This window comes from Hyla sarda, chromosome 4 (assembly GCF_029499605.1).
Source record: "Hyla sarda isolate aHylSar1 chromosome 4, aHylSar1.hap1, whole genome shotgun sequence".
Lineage (NCBI taxonomy): Eukaryota > Metazoa > Chordata > Amphibia > Anura > Hylidae > Hyla > Hyla sarda.
Genome location: NC_079192.1, coordinates 419,193,960 through 419,216,117, shown reverse-complemented (window position 1 = coordinate 419,216,117; position 22,158 = coordinate 419,193,960). Strand labels below are relative to the sequence as shown.

Genomic DNA, 22,158 nt, shown 5'->3' with positions numbered 1-22,158 from the left:
AGATACAGTGACTCAGCAGACTGTATCACACATGAGCTTAGATACAGCGACTCAGCAGACTATATCACACATGAGCTTAGATACAGCGACTCAGCAGACTGTATCACACATGAGCTTAAATACAGTGACTCAGCAGACTGTATCACACATGAGCTTAGGTACAGCGACTCAGCAGACTGTATGACACATGAGCTTAGATACAGTGACTCAGCAGACTGTATCACACATGAGCTTAGATACAGCGACTCAGCAGACTATATCACACATGAGTTTAGATACAGCGACTCAGCAGACTGTATCACACATGAGCTTAGATACAGCGACTCAGAAGACTGTATCACATATGAGCTTAGATACAGTGACTCAGCAGACTGTATCACACATGAGCTTAGATACAGCGACTCAGCAGACTGTATCACATATGAGCTTAGATACAGCGACTCAGCAAACTGTATCACACATGAGCTTAGGTACAGCGACCCAGCAGACTATATCACACACGAGCTTAGATACAGCGACTCAGCAGACTGTATGACACACGAGCTTAGATACAGCGACTCAGCAGACTGTATGACACATGAGCTTAGATACAGCGACTCAGCAGACTATATCACACATGAGCTTAGATACAGCGACTCAACAGACTATATCACACATGAGCTTAGATACAGCGACTCAGCAGACTATATCACACATGAGCTTAGATACAGCGACTCAGCAGACTATATCACACATGAGCTTAGATACAGTGACTCAGCAGACTGTATGACACATGAGCTTAGATACAGCGACTCAGCAGACTGTATCACATATGAGCTTAGATACAGCGACTCAGCAAACTGTATCGCACATGAAAATACAACAAGAATTGTGTAGCTCACTCTGCCGGTGCTGACTCGAGGTTAACCGGGTAGGTCTCTACCCCACAGACCTAAAGGTATATATAGAAAAAGGATGTATAACAACAAGTGTATACAAGAACCAGTCCTCTAGAGCCAATAGAGATAAGAAATGAGAAAATAGGAAAGAAAAATAGAAAAGAGATGAAAATGGATGAAAAGAAAAATTAAAAAATTCTAAAAATGATAAAAATAATACTGTAGTGAATTAAAAGATGGAAATTAGATATATATTCCTTAATAGTCCCGAATCAAAGTTGGAAACATAAAAAAGATATAACACATTTATTCATAATGTAATATACATCGGTGCACGGCCCTTACACCAGATGTATTACAAAAACATTAATAAAAAATATACAAAATGATGATATCAAAATTCTATATCACAATCAGCCACCTTTAAATCATTGTCAATTTGCTAAAGAAATGGTCTCTGATAAAGTGATGTCCGTGCAGCAGGTAATGGTATATAGAGGCCCAGACTTGTTCACAATGTTATAAAGGAGTTTCCGTAAACGCTGCACATACAGTATGGTACCTGTAGTCCGCAACGGGATGTAGTTCACGCTGTCCTGCGGTAATGATGGCGCTCGGAGCTGGCACAGAGCTGCCTCCGGCCCAGAGGTGGTTGCTCCAGCGGTCCCGGCGGGGTACAGGGGGGCACGGATCTGCGTCCGGCCGTAGCGTTTGCTGGATGGTATAAACAGGTAAGTGAGCTGCGTCCTCGTGCTGGATCGGGCGCGCGATCCCAATAGTAGTCCAAGAGGAGGGTACTGCAGCGCTGCAGAGGGCTGTATCGTGGGTATCCGATAATGATAAAGGTGCTGATAGAAGTAGATAAAGATGGCGAACAGGGCTATACGCGTTTCAAGACAAAGGTCTCATTCTTCAGTAGCCAGAATTGCATAATGGTAAAGCCAACACAAGATTCGGGTTTAAATAGTGCAAGGATTGTGATGTCACAGATCTAGGAGAGACAAAAAACCTGCAAAACTGATCCATAGATACATAAATAGAAAATAGGGGAAAAGAGACAGAGAAAGAGATTGACGAAAGCTACATGGAAAGAGAGACAGAGTATACATTACTAGATAGGAGAATATATCACAGAATATATATATATATAAAAGGAAAATGATACAAATATGCGTATATAAAGAATATATCCAAAAATAGTAGTAAGAGATAACGATGTGTAATAGTGTGATATACATCGCAATAAAATGATATATATATATTGCAAATTTGTTGTGCGAAATATAGTTAAAAAAAAATAATAATAATAAAAAAATATAAAATAAAAAAATATAAAAAAAATTAAAAATTTGTAGTGGGAATTATAAAAAATATTTAGATAGCAATAAAGTGTATGAGAATATAAAAAATGAATGTGGGTTGTATATGAATATGGTGGTCAAGATGGTAATGGACAATAGATAAAAAAATAATAATAAAAAATGAATAATAGAAAATGACAAAAAATGACAAAAAATGAAGATGATAAAAATAATAAAAATAGAAATAAAATTAAAAATATGAGTATAAAAATAGGATTGGAAAATGGGAATACTTGTGAGACGAAATGATAAATAAATAATTAACGGAAATAAAATAGAATGAAATTCAATGTGAAAATAAACATGGTAGTAATAAAATGATAATAATCATAAAAAATAAAAAATAAATAATAAAAGATAAAAAATGAAATAAAAAATGATTGAAATAAAATGAAAATAAACAAAAAGATGAAAATAATGATGAGAATTGAAAACATGTGAAAATAAAATTAATAATGGAGATATAACTAAAAATAAATGTGGATGAAAATAAATGTAAAAAAGAATACATATAATGGAAATATAATTGTTGTTGTTTATTTTTTATGATTATTATTATTTTATTACTACCATGTTTATTTTCACATTGAATTTCATTCTATTTTTATTTCCGTTAATTATTTATTTATTTATTTATCATTTCGTCTCACAAGTATTCCCATTTTCCAATCCTATTTTTATACTCATATTTTTAATTTTATTTCTATTTTTATTATTTTTATCATCTTCATTTTTTGTCATTTTTTGTCATTTTCTATTATTCATTTTTTATTATTATTTTTTATCTATTGTCCATTACCATCTTGACCACCATATTCATATACAACCCACATTCATTTTTTATATTCTCATACACTTTATTGCTATCTAAATATTTTTTATAATTCCCACTACAAATTTTTTTTTTTTTTATATATTTTTTTATTTTATATTTTTTTATTATTATTATTTTTTTTTTAACTATATTTCGCACAACAAATTTGCAATATATATATATCATTTTATTGCGATGTATATCACACTATTACACATCGTTATCTCTTACTACTATTTTTGGATATATTCTTTATATACGCATATTTGTATCATTTTCCTTTTATATATATATATATATTCTGTGATATATTCTCCTATCTAGTAATGTATACTCTGTCTCTCTTTCCATGTAGCTTTCGTCTATCTCTTTTTCTGTCTCTTTTCCCCTATTTTCTATTTATGTATCTATGGATCAGTTTTGCAGGTTTTTTGTCTCTCCTAGATCTGTGACATCACAATCCTTGCACTATTTAAACCCGAATCTTGTGTTGGCTTTACCATTATGCAATTCTGGCTACTGAAGAATGAGACCTTTGTCTTGAAACGCGTATAGCCCTGTTCGCCATCTTTATCTACTTCTATCAGCACCTTTATGATTATCGGATACCCACGATACAGCCCTCTGCAGCGCTGCAGTACCCTCCTCTTGGACTACTATTGGGATCGCGCGCCCGATCCAGCACGAGGACGCAGCTCACTTACCTGTTTATACCATCCAGCAAACGCTACGGCCGGACGCAGATCCGTGCCCCCCTGTACCCGCCGGGACCGCTGGAGCAACCACCTCTGGGCCAGAGGCAGCTCTGTGCCAGCTCCGAGCGCCATCATTACCGCAGGACAGCGTGAACTACATCCCGTTGCGGACTACAGGTACCATACTGTATGTGCAGCGTTTACGGAAACTCCTTTATAACATTGTGAACAAGTCTGGGCCTCTATATACCATTACCTGCTGCACGGACATCACTTTATCAGAGACCATTTCTTTAGCAAATTGACAATGATTTAAAGGTGGCTGATTGTGATATAGAATTTTGATATCATCATTTTGTATATTTTTTATTAATGTTTTTGTAATACATCTGGTGTAAGGGCCGTGCACCGATGTATATTACATTATGAATAAATGTGTTATATCTTTTTTATGTTTCCAACTTTGATTCGGGACTATTAAGGAATATATATCTAATTTCCATCTTTTAATTCACTACAGTATTATTTTTATCATTTTTAGAATTTTTTAATTTTTAATTTCATCCATTTTCATCTCTTTTCTATTTTTCTTTCCTATTTTCTCATTTCTTATCTCTATTGGCTCTAGAGGACTGGTTCTTGTATACACTTGTTGTTATACATCCTTTTTCTATGTATCACACATGAGCTTAGATACAGCGACTCAGCAGACTGTATCACACATGAGCTTAGATACAGCGACTCAGCAGACTGTATCACACATCAGCTTAGATACAGTGACTCAGCAGACTGTATCACACATGAGCTTAGATACAGCGACTCAGCAGACCGTATCACACGTAAGCTTAGATACAGCGACTCAGCCGAATGTATCACACATTAGCTTAGATACAGCGACTCAGCAGACTGTATCACACATGAGCTTAGATACAGTGGCTAAGCAGACATTATCGTGTATTTCTTCTTTTTCAGGCCCCGGTGCCCGTTCTCCCATGATATTTTATCAGATCAGAACCAGAAGGTCTTGAAGGCCAATGAGATCAGTGGACTGAATGAGGATGAGATAAAGATTCTCCTGCTCCAGAACGACAACCAACTGCTGCCGGGGGTAAGAACAGGACAACGGGGCAAATAATGTACAGATGTATAGGAAGAAAACTACTATAATACTGCCCCCTATATACAAGAATATAACTACTATAATACTGCTCCTATATACAAGAATATATCTACTATAATACTGCTCCTATATACAAGAATATAACTACTATAATACTGCTCCTATATACAAGAATATAACTACTATAATACTGCCTCCTATATACATGAATATAACTACTATAATACTGCCTCCTATATACAAGAATATAACTACTATAATACTGCTCCTATATACAAGAATATAACTACTATAATACTGCCTCCTATATACATGAATATAACTACTATAATACTGCTCCTATATACAAGAATATAACTACTATAATACTGCTCCTATATACAAGAATATAACTACTATAATACTGCCTCCTATATACATGAATATAACTACTATAATACTGCCTCCTATATACAAGAATATAACTACTATAATACTGCTCCTATATACAAGAATATACCTACTATAATACTGCTCCTATATACAAGAATATAACTACTATAATACTGCTCCTATATACAAGAATATAACTACTATAATACTGCCTCCTATATACATGAATATAACTACTATAATACTGCCTCCTATATACAAGAATATAACTACTATAATACTGCTCCTATATACAAGAATATAACTACTATAATACTGCTCCTATATACAAGAATATAACTACTATAATACTGCTCTTATATACAAGAATATAACTCCTATAATACTCCTCCTATATACATGAATATAACTACTATAATACTGCCTCCTATATACAAGAATATAACTACTATAATACTGCTCCTATATACAAGAATATAACTACTATAATACTGCCTCCTATATACATGAATATAACTACTATAATACTGCCTCCTATATACAAGAATATAACTACTATAATACTGCTCCTATATACAAGAATATAACTACTATAATACTGCTCCTATATACAAGAATATAACTACTATAATACTGCTCTTATATACAAGAATATAACTCCTATAATACTCCTTCTATATACATGAATATAACTACTATAATACTGCCTCCTATATACAAGAATATAACTACTATAATACTGCTCCTATATACAAGAATATATCTACTATAATACTGCCCCCTATATACAAGAATATAACTACTCTAATACTGCCCCTATATACAAGAATATAACTACTATAATACTGCCCCTATATACAAGAATATAACTACTATAATACTGCTCCTATATACAAGAATATAACTACTATAATACTGCCCCCTATATACAAGAATATAACTACTATAATACTGCCTCCTATATAGAAGAATATAACTACTATAATACTGCTCCTATATACAAGAATATAACTACTATAATACTGCTCCTTTATACAGAAATATAACTACTATAATACTGCTCCTATATACATGAATATAACTACTATAATACTGCCTCCTATATACAAGAATATAACTACTATAATACTGCTCCTATATACAAGAATATATCTACTATAATACTGCCCCCTATATACAAGAATATAACTACTCTAATACTGCCCCTATATACAAGAATATAACTACTATAATACTGCCCCTATATACAAGAATATAACTACTATAATACTGCTCCTATATACAAGAATATAACTACTATAATACTGCCCCCTATATACAAGAATATAACTACTATAATACTGCCTCCTATATACAAGAATATAACTACTATAATTCTGCTCCTATATACAAGAATATAACTACTATAATACTGCTCCTATATACAAGAATATAACTACTATAATACTGCCTCCTATATACAAGAATATAACTACTATAATACTGCCTACTATTTACAAGAATATAACTACTATAATATTGCTCCTATATACAAGAATATAACTACTATAATACTGCTCCTATATACAAGAATATAACTACTATAATACTGCTCCTATATATAAGAATATAACTACTATAATACTGCTCCTATATATAAGAATATAACTACTATAATACTGCTCCTATATACAAGAATATAACTACTATAATACTGCTCCTATATACAAGAATATAACTACTATAATACTGCTCCTATATACAAGAATATAACTACTATAATACTGCTCTTGTATATAAGAATATAACTACTATAATACTGCTCCTATATATAAGAATATAACTACTATAATACTGCTCCTATATATAAGAATATAACTACTATAATACTGCTCCTATATATAAGAATATAACTACTATAATACTGCCTCCTATATACAAGAATATAACTACTATAATACTGCCTACTATTTACAAGAATGCAATGTAAAGTGGCCCTTATCCCCAGATTGAGTAGCTCCATGTTGTCCTGAGATCATGTGATCATTATGTCCTCTCAGAGAAGATACCAGAACCATGTGATCATTATGTCCTCTCAGAGAAGATACCAGAACCATGTGATCCTTATGTCCTCTCAGAGAAGACACCAGAACCATGTGATCATTATGTCCCCTCAGAGAAGACACCAGAACCATGTGATCATTATGTCCTCTCAGAGAAGACACCAGAACCATGTGATCCTTATGTCCCCTCAGAGAAGACACCAGAACCATGTGATCCTTATGTCCTCTCAGAAAGGACACCAGAACCATGTGATCATTATGTCCCCTCAGAGAAGACACCAGGACCATGTGATCCTTATGTCCCCTCAGAGAAGACACCAGAACCATGTGATCATTATGTCCCCTCAGAGAAGACACCAGAACCATGTGATCCTTATGTCCCCTCAGAGAAGACACCAGAACCATGTGATCATTATGTCCCCTCAGAGAAGACACCAGAACCATGTGATCCTTATGTCCCCTCAGAGAAGACACCAGAACCATGTGATCCTCATGTCCCCTCAGAGAAGACACCAGAACCATGTGATCATTATGTCCTCTCAGAGAAGACACCAGAACCATGTGATCCTTATGTCCCCTCAGAGAAGACACCAGAACCATGTGATCCTTTTGTCCCCTCAGAGAAGACCCCAGAACCATGTGATCCTTATGTCCTCTCAGAAAGGACACCAGAACCATGTGATCATTATGTCCCCTCAGAGAAGACCCCAGAACCATGTGATCATTATGTCCCCTCAGAGAAGACACCAGAACCATGTGATCCTTATGTCCCCTTAGAGAAGACACCAGAACCATGTGATCCTTGTTTCCTCTCAGAGAAGACACCAGAACCATGTGATCATTATGTCCTCTCAGAGAAGACACCAGAACCATGTGATCCTTATGTACCCTCAGAGAAGACACCAGAACCATGTGATCATTATGTCCCCTCAGACACCAGAACCATGTGATCATTATGTCCCCTCAGACACCAGAACCATGTGATCATTATGTCCCCTCAGACACCAGAACCATGTGATCATTATGTCCCCTTAGAGAAGACACCAGAACCATGTGATCCTTGTTTCCTCTCAGAGAAGACACCAGAACCATGTGATCATTATGTCCTCTCAGAGAAGACACCAGAACCATGTGATCATTATGTCCCCTCAGAGAAGACCCCAGAACCATGTGATCAGTATGTCCTCTCAGAGAAGATACCAGAACCATGTGATCCTTATGTCTCCTCAGAGAAGACACCAGAACCATGTGATCATTATGTCCTCTCAGAGAAGACACCAGAACCATGTGATCATTATGTCCTCTCAGAGAAGACACCAGAATCATGTGATCCTTATGTCCCCTCAGATAAGACACCAGAACCATGTGATCCTTTTGTCCCCTCAGAGAAGACCCCAGAACCATGTGATCCTTATGTCCCCTCAGAGAAGACACCAGAACCATGTGATCATTATGTCCTCTCAGAGAAGACACCAGAACCATGTGATCCTTATGTCCCCTCAGAGAAGACACCAGAACCATGTGATCCTTTTGTCCCCTCAGAGAAGACCCCAGAACCATGTGATCATTATGTCCCCTCAGAGAAGACCCCAGAACCATGTGATCCTTATGTCCTCTCAGAGAAGACACCAGAACTATGTGATCATTATGTCCCCTCAGAGAAGACCCCAGAACCATGTGATCATTATGTCCTCTCAGAGAAGACACCAGAACCATGTGATCACTATGTCCCCTCAGAGAAGACACCAGAACCATGTGATCCTTATGTCCCCTCAGAGAAGACACCAGAACCATGTGATCCTTATGTCCTCTCAGAGAAGACACCAGAACCATGTGATCCTTATGTCCCCTCAGAGAAGACACCAGAACCATGTGATCATTATGTCCCCTCAGAGAAGACACCAGAACCATGTGATCCTTATGTCCCCTCAGAGAAGACACCAGAACCATGTGATCCTTATGTCCCCTCAGAGAAGACACCAGAACCATGTGATCCTTATGTCCCCTTAGAGAAGACACCAGAACCAACAGTTACTTATTTCCTCCCCCTGAGGCAGGTCACATGACATTATCACATGGTCCACATTCCATTGCCCTTATAAGGCTTCATAGGTAAACAACCTCCAGTGCAGCTGTTGTTGCCGGGCAGAATCTCCTCAGGGGATGGCGGGAGACACACAGTTTTGTCCCTCAGTCTAGAGGAAGAGATGATGGGAGTTCGCAGAGTTCATGACACACAACCATGGCACATGCTATCCTCATGACATGTAACATAAAACTACTTTAATACTGTCTGTATATGTAAATATACCTTTTTGTAGTAACTTGTAAAGAAGAATGAAGGGCAGCACCGATCTCAGACAAGGATATTTCTTTAGGTATCGTCCCCCATTCTTCTTTACAAGTTATTGGATGGACACTTGGGTATTGGGGCGCCCTGGTTTATGCGCAGAGGACCGACACACGTGGTTTATGTCAAACTGACCTGCTGGTGGTAAAAGCACTTGGACTTCATGCTTTGGGGTTATAGTGCCGACAGCTGGGACTATTTATCTTTTTACACCTTTTTGTTGTGTTGTACAGGTTTGTGTGAAGTATCTACAGGACTCATGTGATCTCGGGGAGGATTGTTCGTGGCTTCATGTTTGCGGTTTCTTTACACGAGGAGAATGTCGTTTTCGTAACTGTAAACGTTCTCACCGCCTCCTGGAGTTCAGTTCTGATCTCTTACTCACTCGCTGGGGTATACCTGAGGAGACTATTAAGAACTTTGAGATGATCTATACGGTGAAATACCATGAATGTGTCCAGGCGGTATGGGCAGAGAATAAGAAGGACCAGAAGTGGCAGCCTGGAGCCCAGAGAGGAAGAAAAGGAGGGAAAAGAGGAGGAAAAGGAGGAGGAGGAGGAGGAGGAAGAGAAGGAGAAAGAGGAGGAGAAAGAGAAGGAGAAAGAGGAGGAGAAAGAGAAGAAGGAGGAAAAAAAGGAGGAAAAGGAAAATCCCGAAACAGAAAGAAGGGGTACCAACAAGAAAGAGAAGGTATGGGATAAGTAGATACTTAGGAAACAATGTATAAAGTGGTATTACATGTATATACTGAGGAAAATGTATATAGTGGTATTACATGTATATACTGAGGAAACAATGTATATAGTGGTATTACATGTATATACTGTATATACTGAGGAAACAATGTATATAGTGGTATTACATGTATATACTGAGGAAACAATGTATATAGTGGTATTACATGTATATACTGTATATACTGAGGAAACAATGTATATAGTGGTATTACATGTATATACTGAGGAAACAATGTATATAGTGGTATTACATCTATATACTGTATATACTGAGGAAACAATGTATATAGTGGGTATTTTGCTTACCGTAATTCTACTTTCCTCGAGTCTCAAAGGCAGCACAGAAGGGATATACTAGTTCGCCATTCCAAATCAGGACCATCCCCTAGAAAAAACTAATAGTTAATTAACATAATTGCTGGGTTGGGCCAGACGCTCCATATAGGTACCCAGCACCCCATGCTCATTGTGTAATAAAATTGACCGATAGAATGCAAAATAATCTTTATTGGGTGGGTATTGTGCTGCCTTCAGGACTCGAGGAAAGTAGGATTACGGTAAGTAAAATACCCACTTTCCTCATCGTCCCTCTGGCAGCACAGAAAGGATCTAACATAGAACCAAAAGGGGGGGATTAATCTTTACAAGCTGCAGACAACACTCCGGTGCTGAAGGTTGGGTTTGAGGTCCGGAAATCCAGCCTGTAGTGCCTAGCGAAGGTGGAAGATGATGACCAGGAGGCTGCTTTATAAATTTCCATTAATGAAACTTGTTCCCTTTCTGCCCACTAGGCCGTAGTAGCTCGAGTCGAGTGAGATTTCAAGGGTTTAAGAGGTTCTCTTCCTTCTCTTGAATAAGCCTCTACAATTGCGGTGCCGATCCACCTTACAAGAGTGTCCTTTGAAGCTTTACTACCTTTGTTGACACCAGCAGACACAACAAAGAGGTTTTCTTCCTTCTGAAACTCCTGTACTCGACCAAGATAACACGTCAATGTGCGTTTGACATCCAGCAGATGCAATCTCTGTTCTTCTTCAGTCTTGGGATCTGGAAAGAATACTGGCAGACATGTTTCCTTATTAATTTTTGTAGCCGAAGATACTTTAGGACGAAATGCTGGCATAGTCCTAAGTTTCACTCCTTCAGGCAGGATTTTTAGATAAGGTTCCCTGGAAGATAGAGCCTGGAGCTCCCCGACTCTTTTAGCTGAGGTCACAGCAATCAGGAACACCAACTTCATAGACAACCATTTTAGCTCAATCTCTCCAATGGGTTCAAAGGGAGCCCTAGTTAAGGCATTTAGGACCAGACCCAGGTCACAGGAAGCCACAGGGGACAGACGGTAGGCCTTAATTTCTTCAGGGCTTTGAAAAATCTTGTAATCAGTGGTTCATTTTGTAAATTTTCCGTCCGTCATGGCATTAATAGCTGTCATGTGAACCTTTAGTGTGTTTGGCTTCAATCCTTTCTCATAACCCTCTTGAAGTATGAATGAAACAGAAACCTGAGAGTTAGACAGAGATAACCAACTCTGAAACTTTCTTCATAATCTTGAATTAACAAAATTTATGGATGACCTTCTAGATGACATAAGAGTTTCTGCAACCTCTGCAGAGAAACCTTGTTGGATCAATCTTTCCCTCTCAGGAACCAAGCTGATAGATGTAATCTCTCCGGATGAGGATGGAGGAATCCTTTCTGTTAAATCTGGCACTACTGGAAACCTGAAGTAATTCCCCTCTGCGAGCTGCAGGACCACAGGACACCAGGCTTTGCGTGGCCAGAACGGTGTTACCAAGATCACCTTTGGTTGTTCCCTCTAGATTTTGCTGAGGACCCTGGGTAACACCGGAGAAAAGATGTAAACAAACCTCTAGCTCCATGGAGTTGAAAATGCATCCAGGATGTCTGGATAATCCCAAGGTCTCAGGGATACCAATTTCTTCAATTTCCGGTTCTCCAGAGTGGCCATTATGTCGAGGTCTGGATACCCCCACTTGTCTACCAGCATCTTGAAGTAGGTCGGATTCAGAGATCATTCGGTTGGGAGAAGTGTCTCCCGGCTCAGCAGATCTGCCTGGTGATTCAGTGTCCCCTTGATATGAGTTGCTTTTAGATCCACCACCATTGGTTCTGCCCAAGCCATAATTCTTGTAAACAGGTTTTGCAATGCTAGACATCGGGTACCTCCCTGTTTGGTCAGGTAAAATGCCGCTGTGGCGTTGTCAGTCCGTACCAATACGGATTTCTGAGACATAAGGCTCTAAGCAACAGAGGGCTAGATAAATGGCATTCAATTCCCGGAAATTTGATGATTTAATCTTCATAACTGTCACGATGCCGGCTGGCAGGAGGTGGATCCTCTGTGCCAGAGAGGGATTGGCGTGGACCGTGCTAGTGGATCGGTTCTAAGTCACTACTGGTATTCACCAGAGCCCGCCGCAAAGCGGGATGGTCTTGCTGCGGCGGTAGTGACCAGGTCGTATCCACTAGCAACGGCTCAACCTCTCTGACTGCTGAAGATAGGCGCGGTACAAGGGAGTAGACAGAAGCAAGGTCGGACGTAGCAGAAGGTCGGGGCAGGCAGCAAGGATCGTAGTCAGGGGCAACGGCAGGAGGTCTGGAACACAGGCTAGGAACACACAAGGGAACGCTTTCACTAGGCACAAGGGCAACAAGATCCGGCGAGGGAGTGCAGGGGAAGTGAGGTATATATATGGAGTGCACAGGTGAACACACTAATTAGAACCACTGCGCCAATCAGCGGCGCAGTGGCCCTTTAAATCGCAGAGACCCGGCGCGCGCGCGCCCTAGGGAGCGGGGCCGCGCGCGCCGGGACAGGACCGACGGAGAGCGAGTCAGGTACGGGAGCCGGGGTGCGCATCGCGAGCGGGCGCCACCCGCATCGCGAATCGCATCCCGGCTGGAGGCAGTATCGCAGCGCACCCGGTCAGTGGATCCGACCGGGGCGCTGCAGTAACGAGAGTGTAGCGAGCGCTCCGGGGAGGAACGGGGACCCGGAGCGCTCGGCGTAACAGAACCCCCCCCTTGGGTCTCCCCCTCTTCTTTGAGCCTGAGAACCTGAGGACCAGACTTTTATCTAGGATATTGTCCTCAGGTTCCCAGGATCTCTCTTCAGGACCACAGCCCTCCCAGTCGACCAGAAAAAAGGTTTTCCCTCTGACCTTTTTGGAGGCCAGTATCTCCTTTACAGGAAAGACGTCCGAAGAACCGGAGACAGGAGTGGGAGAAATAAGTTTAGCAGAGAAACGGTTGAGGATGAGTGGTTTAAGAAGAGAGACATGAAAGGCATTAGGAATACGAAGAGAGGGAGGAAGAAGAAGTTTGTAAGAGACAGGATTAATCTGGCACAAAACTTTGAAAGGACCAAGATAGCGTGGTCCCAATTTGTAGCTGGGAACACGGAAGCGGACATATTTAGCGGAGAGCCATACCTTGTCTCCGGGAGAAAAAATGGGGGGAGCTCTTCTTTTCTTATCAGCAAACTTCTTCATGCGTGATGAAGCCTGTAAGAGAGAATTTTGGGTCTCTTTCCATATGGTGGAAAGATCACGAGTTATTTCATCCACAGCGGGCAAGCCAGAGGGCAAGGGAGTAGGGAGGGGGGGAAGAGGGTGACGGCCGTACACCACGAAAAATGGGGATTTGGAAGAAGATTCAGAGACTCTGAAGTTATACGAGAATTCGGCCCATGGTAGAAGATCTGCCCAGTCATCCTGGCGGGAGGAAACAAAATGCCGTAAATAATCACCCAGGACCTGGTTAATTCTTTCTACTTGCCCATTGGATTGAGGATGATAAGCAGAAGAAAAGTTTAATTTAATCTTGAGTTGTTTACAGAGAGCCCTCCAGAATTTTGACACGAATTGGACGCCTCTATCCGAGACGATCTGCGTGGGCAACCCGTGAAGACGAAAAATGTGTACAAAAAATTGTTTTGCCAACTGAGGCCCTGAAGGAAGACCAGGAAGAGGAATAAAATGTGCCATCTTGGAAAATCGATCAACGACCACCCAAACAACAGTGTTGCCACGGGATGGGGGTAAGTCAGTAATAAAGTCCATACCAATCAGAGACCAAGGCTGTTCGGGGACAGGCAGAGGGTGAAGGAGACCAGCAGGCTTCTGGCGAGGAGTCTTGTCCCGGGCACAGACAGTGCAGGCCCGCACAAAATCAACAACATCCGTCTCCAGAGTCGGCCACCAATAGAAACGAGAGATGAGTTGCACGGATTTCTTGATGCCCGCATGGCCTGCGAGATGGGAGGAGTGACCCCATTTGAGGATTCCGAGGCGTTGGCGTGGAGAGACGAAGGTCTTCCCTGGAGGAGTTTGCCTGATGGAGGCTGGAGAAGTGGAGATCAGGCAGTCAGGAGGAATGATGTGTTGCGGAGAGAGCTCTACTTCTGAGGCATCCGAGGAACGAGAGAGAGCATCGGCCCTGATGTTCTTATCGGCAGGGCGAAAGTGAATTTCAAAATTAAACCGGGCAAAGAACAGAGACCACCTGGCATGGCGAGGATTCAGCCGTTGGGCAGACTGGAGATAGGAGAGATTCTTGTGATCGGTGTAAATAATAACTGGAAATTTAGATCCCTCCAGCAGATGCCTCCATTCCTCAAGTGCTAATTTAATGGCCAGTAGCTCTCGATCCCCGATGGAGTAGTTCCTCTCCGCCGGAGAGAAGGTCCTAGAAAAAAAACCACAGGTAACAGCATGCCCGGAAGAATTTTTTTGTAGAAGAACCGCTCCAGCTCCTACTGAGGAGGCATCAACCTCCAATAGGAAGGGTTTAGATGGGTCCGGTCTGGAGAGCACGGGAGCAGAAGAAAAGGCCGACTTGAGCCGTTTAAAGGCGTCTTCCGCTTGAGGAGGCCAGGACTTAGGATTGGCATTCTTCTTGGTTAAAGCCACGATAGGAGCCACAATGGTGGAAAAATGTGGAATAAATTGTCTGTAATAATTGGCGAACCCCAAAAAACGTTAGATAGCACGGAGTCCGGAGGGGCGTGGCCAATCTAAGACGGCAGAGAGTTTGTCTGGATCCATTTGTAGTCCCTGGCCAGAGACCAAGTATCCTAGGAAAGGAAGAGATTGACATTCAAACAGACATTTCTCCATTTTGGCATAAAGTTGATTGTCACGAAGTCTCTGAAGAACCATGCGGACATGCTGGCGGTGTTCTTCTAGGTTGGCAGAAAAAATCAGAATATCGTCCAGATACACAACAACACAGGAATATAAGAGATCACGAAAAATTTCATTAACAAAGTCTTGGAAGACGGCAGGGGCGTTGCACAGGCCAAAGGGCATGACCAGATACTCAAAGTGTCCATCTCTAGTGTTAAATGCCGTTTTCCATTCATCCCCCTCCCTGATGCGGATGAGATTATAAGCACCTCTTAAGTCCAGTTTGGTAAAGATGTGGGCACCTTGGAGGCGATCAAAGAGTTCAGAGATAAGAGGTAGAGGGTAGCGGTTCTTTACCGTGATTTTATTAAGACCGCGGTAGTCAATGCAAGGACGTAGGGAGCCATCTTTTTTGGACACAAAGAAAAATCCAGCTCCGGCAGGAGAGGAGGATTTGCGGATAAACCCCTTTTTTAAATTTTCCTGGATGTACTCAGACATAGCAAGAGTCTCTGGGGCGGACAGAGGATAAATTCTGCCCCGGGGTGGAGTAGTGCCCGGGAGGAGGTCAATAGGACAGTCATAAGGCCTGTGAGGAGGTAGAGTCTCAGCTTGTTTTTTGCAAAACACATCAGCAAAGTCCATATAGGCCTTAGGGAGACCGGTTACAGGGGGAACCACAGGGTCACGGCAGGGAGTACTGGGAACCGGTTTAAGGCAGTCCTTGAAACAAGAGATACCCCAGCTCTTGATCTCCCCCGTGGACCAATCCAGGGTTGGGGAATGGCGTTGGAGCCACGGTAGTCCAAGGAGAATTACGGAAGTGCAATTGGGGAGGACCAAGAACTCAATTTTTTCTTGATGAGGTCCGATGCACATTAGAAGGGGCTCCGTGCGGTAACGTATGGTACAGTCCAATCTTTCATAGTTAACACAATTGATGTAGAGGGGCCTGGCGAGACTGGTTACCGGGATGTTGAACCTGTTGATGAGAGAGGCCAAAATAAAGTTTCCTGCAGATCCGGAATCCAAGAAGGCCATAGTAGAGAAGGAGAAGGTAGATGCAGATATCCGCACAGGCACAGTAAGACGTGGAGAAGCAGAGTTGACATCAAGGACTGTCTCACTTTTGTGCGGAGTCTGCGTGCGTCTTTCCAGGCGGGGAGGACGGATAGGACAATCCTTCAGGAAGTGTTTGGTACCGGCACAGTACAGGCAGAGATTCTCCATGCGGTGTCGTGTCCTCTCTTGAGGTGTCAGGCGAGACCGGTCAACTTGCATAGCCTCCACGGCGGGAGGCACAGGAAAGGATTGCAGAGGACCAGAGGAGAGAGGAGCCGGGGAGAAAAAATGCCTCGTGCGAACAAAGTCCATATCCTGGCGGAGCTCCTGACGCCTTTCGGAAAAACGCATGTCAATGCGAGTGGCAAGATGAATGAGTTCATGTAGATTAGCAGGAATTTCTCGTGCGGCCAGAACATCTTTAATGTTGCTGGATAGGCCTTTTTTAAAGGTCGCGCAGAGGGCCTCATTATTCCAGGATAGTTCAGAAGCAAGAGTACGGAATTGTATGGCGTACTCGCCAACGGAAGAATTACCCTGGACCAGGTTCAGCAGGGCAGTCTCAGCAGAGGAGGCTCGGGCAGGTTCCTCAAAGACACTACGAATTTCAGAGAAGAAGGAGTGTACAGAGGCAGTGACGGGGTCATTGCGGTCCCAGAGCGGTGTGGCCCATGACAGAGCTTTTCCAGACAGAAGGCTGACTACGAAAGCCACCTTAGACCTTTCAGTAGGAAACTGGTCCGACATCATCTCCAAGTGCAGGGAACATTGTGAAAGAAAGCCACGGCAAAACTTAGAGTCCCCATCAAATTTATCCGGCAAGGATAGTCGTAGGCCTGAAGCGGCCACTCGCTGCGGAGGAGGTGCAGGAGCTGGCGGAGGAGATGATTGCTGAAGCTGTGGTAGTAGCTGCTGTAGCATCACGGTCAGTTGAGACAGCTGGTGGCCTTGTTGCGCTATCTGTTGTGACTGCTGGGTGACCACCGTGGTGAGGTCAGCGACATCTGGCAGAGGTACTTCAGCGGGATCCATGGCCGGATCTACTGTCACGATGCCGGCTGGCAGGAGGTGGATCCTCTGTGCCAGAGAGGGATTGGCGTGGACCGTGCTAGTGGATCGGTTCTAAGTCACTACTGGTATTCACCAGAGCCCGCCGCAAAGCGGGATGGTCTTGCTGCGGCGGTAGTGACCAGGTCGTATCCACTAGCAACGGCTCAACCTCTCTGACTGCTGAAGATAGGCGCGGTACAAGGGAGTAGACAGAAGCAAGGTCGGACGTAGCAGAAGGTCGGGGCAGGCAGCAAGGATCGTAGTCAGGGGCAACGGCAGGAGGTCTGGAACACAGGCTAGGAACACACAAGGGAACGCTTTCACTAGGCACAAGGGCAACAAGATCCGGCGAGGGAGTGCAGGGAAAGTGAGGTATATATATGGAGTGCACAGGTGAACACACTAATTAGAACCACTGCGCCAATCAGCGGCGCAGTGGCCCTTTAAATCGCAGAGACCCGGCGCACGCGCGCCCTAGGGAGCGGGGCCGCGCGCGCCGGGACAGGACCGACGGAGAGCGAGTCAGGTACGGGAGCCGGGGTGCGCATCGCGAGCGGGCGCCACCCGCATCGCGAATCGCATCCCGGCTGGAGGCAGTATCGCAGCGCACCCGGTCAGTGGATCCGACCAGGGCGCTGCAGTAACGAGAGTGTAGCGAGCGCTCCGGGGAGGAGCGGGGACCCGGAGCGCTCGGCGTAACAATAACTGCTGACCAAGAATCTTGGATCCACTTGTCCTCTAAATGGGCACCCCATCCAGTGGCAGAGGCATCTGTAGTAATGGTAACCTGCTGATCGCTGAGAAACTTTTTCCCTTGGTTCAAGTTGGAACGGATCGTCCACCATAGAAGTTCCCGGCGGACTCTGGAAGATATTTTGATGAAAGATGCTAGTGAAGTCCATTCCTTGTACCCTAGTTTTAGGATCTCGAGTTGGAATCCTCTGAAATGAGCTTTGGCCCACGGTACAGCCTCTATGGAAGCAGTCAGGATTCCTAGAATACTCATTGCTCTTCTGATGGACACCTTTGGAGTGCGACACAACTTCCGGACCTCGGATCTTATGTGCGCAATCTTGTCTTCTGGCGTGAAGATTTTCATCTGTTGTAGGTCCACAACTAGACACAGGACCGTAAATAATAGCGGACTGAGATTCACATGCGGGCGCGTCCCGCGATGTGAATCACAGCCCCGCCGGCAACAGAAAGCGCTCACGGCTGGCCAGTCCGGCCGGAGCGCAACTGTAACAACCAGACTGTCTCTTCTTATTTTTGTCTTGATATCTGGGCTCAAACTTCTTGCCTCTGTTCTGGAATTGTCTTTTACGAAATCCAGATCTGGCACCTTGTCCCTGAAATTTCCTAAATGGTTTACGAAAGAACTGAGGCAGGGCCAGTTGCTTGTACTTTTTGTTTTGTCTCAGCACCTTGTCTAACCGTTTACCGATTAGCTTGTCTGGTTCAAAAGGAAGGGCACAAAAGTGTGACTTACGGCTGTGGCCCGACGCCTGATTCCCCCCGTACCATCACGGCCTCCCTGCTCTCCTACCGCCTGACCGCGATGTGACATCTTCAACTACCTACTTTGGACTTGGTGAGCTGCTCCGCATTTTCTTCTTTATTCCTTTTGTGTGATTAATTTTCTAGCATACTTCTTCCTGCTCTTACCTTTTTGCGCAGAGCGCTTTGTTTTTGCTGAGTTAGAAGAAGAGTCCGAGGAGGAAGCTTCCTTTCCGAACCCGTTTCTTCCTTTTGGTCAAAGATTTATTGTCTGAAAAATGTTCACGGAACCGACGAAAAAAGGATTTAGCCTCTGACGCAAAAGTAGGAGGTCTCTCCGATGGTGAGCAGATGTCACATAAGTCAGATGGCCGACCTTCCTGAAGCTTCTGCAGACGACTGATGCTTCTTTTATCCTTTCTATCAGTTGTTTTATTTTTATCTTGGTAATTATCGCAGTCGTCATAAGGGCAGTCGTCCGGTAAGGGTTGTTCACAAGATATACAGCATCCGTGCTTTTGTCTTGGACCTCCTTATTCCTGACCCAGACCTAGAACCCGCCTGCCCAGTTCAGAGAGACCGGAGCAGCTCAGGATCTGACCCGATAAGGCTTCCTCCCGCCGCCTCCCCGCAGCGCTGGATCACTAAGTGACGTCACATGCGTGCGCCCAGCCAGCCGACAAGACGGCAACAGCTGGGGGCCGCGCGCACACCAGCACTGCAGGAGATGATGTACCAGGGAGCCCAGAGAAGATGCCGGCGGAGGAGCAAGTTAAGAGTAAGAACCCTAGGCCAGAATACTTTTTATTAGAAGAATGTACTGCAAGGAAAGTGACAGGCGCCGTGCACCAATCAGATCCGGAACGCAGCACCGGAGATAATACTCTGCAAAGAGAAAGTACACACATAAGTATTACATCTCCGCACCGGCACATTATAAAAAGAGGCGGCTGAGAAAACCAGGACCCCGCACTGGCAACATAAGCTAGCCTTTGACACCAGGACCCCGCACTGGCAACATAAGCTAGCCTTTGACACCAGGACCCCGCACTGGCAACATAAGCTAGCTTTTGACACCAGGACCCCGCACTGGCAACATAAGCTAGCCTTTGAAACCAGGACCCCGCACTGGCAACATAAGCTAGCCTTTGACACCAGGACCCCGCACTGGGAAAATAAAGACTAGAATATTAAATCATTTGATAACTAGGACCCCGCACTGGTAATATAAGGAACGAGCATCTTTACCACTCAGATAACCAGGAACCCGCACTGGTTATTTTAAAGTACAGTGACCCCCCGACCTACGATGGCCTCGACATACGATCATTTCAACATACGATGGCCTGCTTCAGCTGCCACCGGATAGCCGTTTACGGTGCCCTGTGTGGTCCGCTGAAGATCACTTACCTGTCCTCGGGGCTCCGGCACGTCCTCTTCGGGATCCCCTGCATCGTCGATGCTCTCAATCGCCGTCATCACGCGCACGCCGTCCCGTCATCCAATAGGAGCGGCGTGCGTAGCGACGTGATGGCGGTGATGTGAGAGTGAGGATGCCGGGGAAGCAGAAGCCTTGCCGGCACCCTGAAGACGCGGCAACACCCTGGGGACGCGGCAACAGCGATGGAAGGCGACATCCAGGGCAGCGGTGATGAGCGGTGACGGTCCGAAGGGCGGGGACACGTGATTATAACCTCCATTACCAGTGGTCTTCAACCTACGGACCTCCAGATGTTGCAAAACTACAACTCCCAGCATGCCTGGACAGCAGGTTGTAGACCACTGTCCTATACTTTACATTGCACGGTTCCCTCAACATACGATGGTTTCAACAAACGATGGTTCATTTGGAATGGATTACCATCGTATGTTGAGGGACCACTGTAGTAACTCCGGGACCCCACTCCAGAACATACCTGCTACCTTTAATTCTTACCAGGACCCCGCACGGGTAGAATTTTCCAAGGCCCGAGACCCCGCACTGGCCAAATGTTGTAGCCAAGTCCCCGCAAGGCCAAAGAATCCCTAAAAAGTGGAATGATCCACATCTGGTGAGGACTAGAAAACTACAATGAGCATGGGGTGCTGGGTACCGATATGGAGCCTCTGGCCCAACCCAGCAATTATGTTAATTAATTATTAGTTTTTTCTAGGGGATGGTCCTGATTTGGGATGGCGAACTAGTATATCCCTTCTGTATATATATAGTGGTATTACATGTATATACTGTATATACTGAGGAAACAATGTATATAGTGGTATTACATGTATATACTGTATATACTGAGGAAACAATGTATATAGTGGTATTACATGTATATACTGTATATACTGAGGAAACAATGTATATAGTGGTATTACATGTATATACTGAGGAAACAATGTATATAGTGGTATTACATGTATATACTGAGGAAACAATGTATATAGTGGTATTACATGTATATACTGTATATACTGAGGAAACAATGTATATAGTGGTATTACATGTATATACTGAGGAAACAATGTATATACTGAGGAAACAATGTATATAGTGGTATTACATGTATATACTGAGGAAACAATGTATATAGTGGTATTACATGTATATACTGTATATACTGAGGAAACAATGTATATAGTGGTATTACATGTATATAATGAGGAAACAATGTATATAGTGGTATTACATGTATATACTGAGGAAACAATGTATATAGTGGTATTACATGTATATACTGTATATACTGAGGAAACAATGTATATAGTGGTATTACATGTATATAATGAGGAAACAATGTATATAGTGGTATTACATGTATATACAGTATATACTTAGGAAACAATGTATATAGTGGTATTACATGTGTCACGATGCCGGCTGGCAGGTAGTGGATCCTCTGTGCCAGAGAGGGATTGGCGTGGACCGTGCTAGTGGACCGGTTCTAAGCCACTACTGGTTTTCACCAGAGCCCGCCGCAAAGCGGGATGGTCTTGCTGCGGCGGTAGTGACCAGGTCGTATCCACTAGCAACGGCTCACCTCTCTG

General features: G+C 43.3%; 1 protein-coding gene across 2 annotated transcripts in view; it reads left to right on the top strand.

The window, feature by feature from the left end:
• Positions 1-22,158, top strand: part of ZC3HAV1L (zinc finger CCCH-type containing, antiviral 1 like) — a 61,528-nt gene that overhangs the window by 28,506 nt on the left and 10,864 nt on the right. The window contains exons 1-3 of one of the 2 annotated variants that reach the window (XM_056517964.1): positions 9,451-9,549; positions 9,661-9,776; positions 9,866-10,322. In XM_056517964.1, coding sequence (XP_056373939.1) covers positions 9,525-9,549; positions 9,661-9,776; positions 9,866-10,322 — 598 coding nt within the window. In that variant the 5' untranslated portion in view covers positions 9,451-9,524. Of the gene's footprint in view, positions 1-4,720; positions 4,857-9,450; positions 9,550-9,660; positions 9,777-9,865; positions 10,323-22,158 lie in introns of those variants that run through there. The other variant, XM_056517963.1, reaches the window with a different exon arrangement.